This window comes from Dipteris shenzhenensis, chromosome 13 (genome assembly GCF_047967505.1).
Source record: "Dipteris shenzhenensis isolate YYH24624 ecotype China chromosome 13, Dip_SZ_1.0, whole genome shotgun sequence".
NCBI lineage: Eukaryota > Viridiplantae > Streptophyta > Polypodiopsida > Gleicheniales > Dipteridaceae > Dipteris > Dipteris shenzhenensis.
Genome location: NC_141608.1, coordinates 24618492 through 24624810, shown reverse-complemented (window position 1 = coordinate 24624810; position 6319 = coordinate 24618492). Strand labels below are relative to the sequence as shown.

Sequence of the window (6319 nt, the reverse complement as noted above, 5' to 3'; positions counted from 1 at the left end):
AACCATGGTTTTTTTCTCCTCACTGGCTACATTAGCACCCAACTGCCTTGCAATACAACCATATTTTGCCAGCGACCATCTGTTTTCACCATATTGGTGAACTCTATAGATGATATGCATGTTATAGGTTTTTGTTTCTCCTCATTGGCTACATTAGCACCCAACTTCCTTGCAATACAACCATATTTTTCCAGCGACCATCTGCATTCACCCTATTGGTGAACTCTATAGATGATATGCATGTTGTAGGTTGTTGAGAAACAACTCTTGCCTCTATGTCAAGGTCTTCTGCATTCTGACTTACATATCGCTTTGCATTGGGATGCCTGTGGTTTCCTGTTGCCATGGATAACAACGTGAAAGAAAACCAAACTTGCAAATGGATGGAATGCAAGTGAGAGAACTACTCAAGCAACAAAGCCTATTTAGGCAAGAAAGACGCCCTGGGGTGCCTATTGCCATGGATGGAAAGCTCAAGCAAGAGAACTAGGGAAAAAAATAGGCCCAATTCTAGACTCAAGAAAGCACATTTGAATCTTTGATTTGTACAAGCGGGAAAACTAGTTTAGGAGGAAAATCATATTTGAGTCCGTGATCTTTTTTGAAAATGACTCCTTGTCAGCAGCTGTATACAGTGGTACATCCGTAAAGTTTTGTTTCTTTCTCTTATTATGTGAAATTATTTTGTATTTTCTCTCCTTTCCCAATGTTACATTGGCCCTCTTGTGATTGGTGGAGAGGGATTTTTCATTTTGGACAAAAGGCCCCAAAACGAGTTCCCTTTTTTCCTAATGATGTCATTGGCTCCCTTGCACATATATGTAGGGTTTATGTGTAGTGACTCCCTTGAGGAGTACATGTTGATTGGCCTACACCGATAGAGATAAGTCTCTGGCCATCCTTACCTACTAAACTACATTCTTTTAACTTATATTACCATTGTAACACTGATGGATATGCTAAGGGTCTATTTTTTATTTGTATTCAAGGCTTCCACACTTGAAATTTTTTATTTCTTCAAAAATTTCATCAAAATTTATGTGAGAAAGTGTCTAATACATGCTCAGGGGGGTCACTATGTATAAACCATCTATACCACGTGCGTTCAAGGCCTATTTCTAAAATCCCTTATTTGTAAAATTTTCATTAATAAAATGTACCCCTTTTCTATACAAATCTGTAAATTTTTCCCAAAACTATTTTAAATAGTCCCTTATGTATATTTATTTATGTAAATTTTAGAAGTAAAAAATATCCTTCTGTTGAACTCACGTGATAGGGTTACATATGATGAGTGACCCCCTCGAGAATACATGTATTCAAACAATCGCAACTCGTTTTTATATCAATTTTGTTATCAACAACTACTCTAGCTAGTCTCCTAATTCCTTCAGTCTCAACAAGTAAATTGGACTTGATTTTGATTAGCTTAGGAAGAGAACCCTTTGTCTCTAATGATGGGTCTTTCACATTGACACTCATCTTTTTTAAGTTCAACTTTCTTTATGTATTATGCATAATTACCAATGTTGGCAGCACTTCTGTAGCAATTGTGCTGCTTACTAAAGGCCAAAGTTTCATGAGACTAAGAATGCTCTCAGTTTGGTACTTCAAGCTACCCAAGTTCTTGTCATCTAATTTATTCTTATGATCCAAGACGAGTAATTAATCATCATGCTTTGACATTTCATCAATAGGATTGTAACCTGATGAATATTTATATCCACTCACTCAAGATTTTTCCAGTTGGATGAATTGATTAGAGCACATTGCAATGCACGATTCTCTCTAGTGAAGTGCAGTTTAGATAGTTATGAATTAAGACTTATGCATAAGTGCCATTGAAGCCTTTGAAAAAATTTGAGTTAAGGTGCTCGGTTGGTCCTCAAAATACTTGGAGAAGTCACTAGATCCCCTAGTGGGTAATTTGATATTGTAACTAGGGTGAACTAAGAAGGATGAGCTTACAATCAAATGTTGGCCATAAAGTGTGCGCAAAATAGTAAAGGGATGCATTGCACCACAAAATGAAAATGACTAAAAATATTATAAAATAACCACATCAGAGTAGAACTCAAGTCCTTAAGAATGACGAAGCGTTTTAGAACGTTTCCATTACCATTAGAACTCAAGTCCTTAAGAATGACGAAGCGTTTTAGAACGTTTCCATTACCATTGCCTTAAAGGCAATGCTAAGAATCTTTTTGTTGCCCATAGCCTAATATTGTGATGAAAGAGAAATCTCCCTATCCAAGTTCGTGTGTTTGTGTGTGTGTGTGTGTGTGGGCACATGCTTGCATTTGAGTAAACGATAAAACACGTTCACCCTTGAAAGGAAAAGCCAATTAGCTCTATCCTTGGCCAGTCAAGTGAGGATGCCCATACAAAATGGGAAGCTGGTGATGTACAAAGGAAAATAAAGACAGTATATTGGGAGGAGGAGGTCTTAGTTTACAAGGGGGTCTCATGCAAAAAGCTCAGTTTTACAAGGCGACGAGATTACAAGTTTAGTTTTACAAGCTGGGGAAGAGGGGGCCGAGATTGCATGATTTTGTTACAATATTCTCGTTGCTGTGGTTTATTCAAGATTTAAGATGGGCTCTCGTATCGTTTCGATGCCGCAGCTCTACGTCATAAGCAGTGGATATGTCCGACGCAATAAGCTGTGCATCTATGGCGCTTCCCAGAATGCCTTTCCGGCACAGCCCAGCTGCATACAGGCCATTCCTTGCCTTCCAGTTGTTCGGTGAAGGTGACCTCGGCAACCCGTCTGCTGCGAAGAAATCTTTCTCATCCTGCACGGCACAAAGCGTTTCGTCACCCCCACGAATGTACAGTGACTACAAGGGCCTCGCTTCCGATCAAAATCGATTCTTGTTTAATAGTTTCTACGTACACTCCAACATGGGCAGCCTGCTCTTACCTTAAGCCAGTAGGGTACGTTGCTCCTGTACCCCGTTGCCAAAATCACTGCGTCATATGTTTCGCATTGCCCGTTCGCAAATCGGATGCCTCTCTCAGTGAAGCTCTCCACTCCGGGCCTCACCTAGGAGGTTGCAACAGAAACGACTATTCGAGTCACCTTTTCTGTTTTCAGGCTTGAAAGATTATACCAACAGAAAATTACAGATGGTTTTCTATCTTCAGACTGTCTATAGAGCCGGCAGCTGCTATTGTTGGACGTATCTGCCTAATGTGCAGGCTCGGTGGACCGTGGACGTAAGCTTCATAGACGACCTTACAACAAACATGCAGTACTATGGAGCTGATCAGACGATCTTGCACACAAATGCAACGGCTTGCAGTGATAAGTTCTTCTAACCTTTATGTCTCCGCGCTGAATTCGTGCTAGCGTTCCCACATCCAGAACTGGCGTTTTCCCCATCTTATTCTTTAACTCGAGTGGTCCAACCTTCGGCCTCTTCATACCCAAGGCAGCGGTGTTTCCTAAAGTCAAACGGCTGTAAGAAACGAGAAAATAGTCCACCAACCAGACGGGGAATGCCCTCATCATCCACATTGCGAACGAAAATGTAGACTTCCCGAGCACTTCACGCGGCAGAATATGTAGCTGCAAACAACGAAGCAGAAAACTTTAGTGCTGAATGCAAACCTGGAGTTTTATCATATTGCAACAGACGTGGAACTTTCGCAGGCACCAGGTCGAAGCCAAGTATTAATTAATCCTAATGTTAAACAAGAAAAATATGTAACGTCCTCTCCAATGTGGTCTCCAATCTTAACGAAGAAAAATAAGGAACTCCAATGTGGTCTCCAATCTTAACGAAGAAAAATAAGGAAATATGACAATGTATTTAACTTACAGGGCTCCGAACGACGATAGAGGCCCTTGCACCGCTGTTCACCAGGTCCAGAGCGATTTCCATCCCTGAGTTCCCACAACCAACGACTAGAACTTTCTTCCCTTCATAATCTGCTCCATTCCTATACTGACTCGAATGAATAACGGTGCCTTGAAATTGGTTTCGCCCCTGAAGATCTGGCATTACTGTTTCTGCATTTTCCCCTGTTGCAACTACTAGCCATCTCCCTACGTAGTTGAAGTTCCGAGTTCGCACATGCCATAACTTCGAGAGCCGGTCAAAGCTTGCGCACTCGACTGATTCGTTGAACCGGGGTTGCAAGTTGAAATTCGAGGAGTACTCTTCCAAGTACTTTATAAACTGTGTCCTGGTGATAAATGTAGGATAGGATTCTGGGAAAGGCAACAAGGGGAGCTCACAGTACTCCTTGGCAATGTGCATATGAAGCCGATCATACGTTTTCTCCTTCCAAAGAGAGGCAATGCACCCGGAGCGCTCAAGGATCAAAGAAGGCACACCTTTAGCCTTCAAACACGCGGCAGTGGCCATACCGGAAGGTCCAGCCCCAACAATGATAGCCCCATCGACGATCTCCATGGAAGCATCGGGTGCAGTCTGTTGTGCAGGGACGTAATGAGGCATGAGGAGAAACTTGCTTTAGCCGAAAACAAAGTGGGATGAGCTTGGAAGAGCAGCATAAGAGTACAAAAGGAGCTGTCCCTGGAGGGATACAGCAAAAGGCTGATGATAGAGACGAAGGGGAAGGTGAGTCGTATGAGAACTACTGACGGAAAGGCGTGAAAGAAAGATGAAGGTACGTGAACAGAAAGATCAAGGTATATATCAGAAACAACGACGAGACAAAACTACAAGACTTTATAGGAAAGCTTCCCACATATTCATAGCACTCCTAGCCCTCATTAGCATTATGCCTCTCCATTTAGCTTTTTTTCTTTTTTGTACTTAAGCCAACATACTTTTGGCTTTTTGCTTCGTTCCAAGACAAGGGTAAATTATATCTTACCTTGGGAAAATCCTCGGATTTACACATGCCATTCTAGATTTGATAACTTATTACTGCTCATACATCGATTCTAAATATGATTAAGTAAATATGATGAAATCCATTCTAAATATGGTAACTCGATATACCTGAAAGATCTCGTAAATCCATGATGATTGATTAAATCAATTCTAAATATTCCAAATTGATTACAACTAGAAAAATATAAAACAAGTGGTCAATCCATTCTAAATCTGATAAGTGATTGCAAGTGAAAGACACAATTTACTTTAAGACTCACACAAACAAAAAAGAACATCATTCAGATGCCTTCTTCAATTTGAAAGAATTGCACCAGTAATGCTTAGACTATGCACACTAGCACCCTCTTTCATCCAAATCATGAGTAGCCTTACACAATGTTTATGCATGCTTGATTAGTTTTTCCTACCCTAGGACTACACATGGTGATAGTATGTCTATCGAGAGCACACAAAAAAATAAACGTGGAACAATAGGTATTGAACGATGCCTCCAATACACAAGTATGACCCCAACTCAAGAAAGTCACCATCAGGACGTACATGGGTTCAACCTTAAGCACTAGCACATTTGCTCAAGTTTTAACTTATTATTGACTTGCAAGCTCTTACTAATGTGCCAAAATGCATAGATAGCAAGCCAAATGCTCATGTTTAGTGCTTCAAAGGGGGCATTCAGGTCCCTATAGTGTTAACATTAGGCAAGATCTAAAAGTCACATCCCTAGTGTCATCAATTCGCATTAGCTCCACTGTCATCTGTTAATGTTTATGCATGATGGAGGCTGGTGTGCGGCTTAGCACATGAAATCCTGTGTGTATGTTGTGCTTGCATGATTTTTTACGGTTGCGCTAAGAACCTACCTAATGACAAATAATCACAAAGAGACCAGACATGCACATGGTACCTTCTTTCAAATCAACTTTCATTTTCAAAAAAGAATGCACATATGGCCTACCTCACATCCCTAGTGTTGATAAAGAGCTACCCTTTTCGCCCCCAAAGAATGGCTACATTTTTTGATTGAAAGCCTATGAACAATGAGCTCCTAATGTAATGGCTAGTCATTATTATTGTGACGAGACTTTCATGTTCAAAAAAGAATGGATATGGCCTATCTCACATCCCTAGTGTTGATAAAGGGCTACCCTTTTCCCCCCCAAAGAATGGCTACCTTTTTTGATTGAAAGCCTATGAACAATGAGCTCCTAACGTAATGGCTGAGTCATTATTACTGTGACGAGACTTTCAACATTGTGACAAGGTCTCTAACACCGTACCCTTGTCTAGCCATCCCCATAAGTGTTTGCCAACAATCAAATCCGTGGGACATATAAAATACAATAAAGGTATTTTATTGGCTAGTGCAACTAGTTCTTACTAAGGTCTTATGAAAGCTAGTAGATGGTGGGAATGTGACCTCCTTTGAGCTACTAAGCAAGCATTCAAAA

At 40.7% G+C, this 6319-nt stretch overlaps 1 protein-coding gene across 1 annotated transcript; it reads right to left on the bottom strand.

The window, feature by feature from the left end:
- Nucleotides 1–2582: 2582 nt before the first annotated feature.
- On the bottom strand, nucleotides 2583–4466 carry LOC147895204 (putative indole-3-pyruvate monooxygenase YUCCA3). Its single transcript, XM_087383427.1, has 4 exons — nucleotides 3825–4466; nucleotides 3323–3571; nucleotides 2924–3046; nucleotides 2583–2795 (listed from the first exon to the last, which is right to left on the bottom strand). Exons 1-4 carry the CDS (start codon nucleotides 4464–4466, stop codon nucleotides 2583–2585), a joined length of 1227 nt encoding a protein of 408 aa, XP_087239553.1.
- Between the last annotated feature and the right edge of the window lie 1853 nt (nucleotides 4467–6319).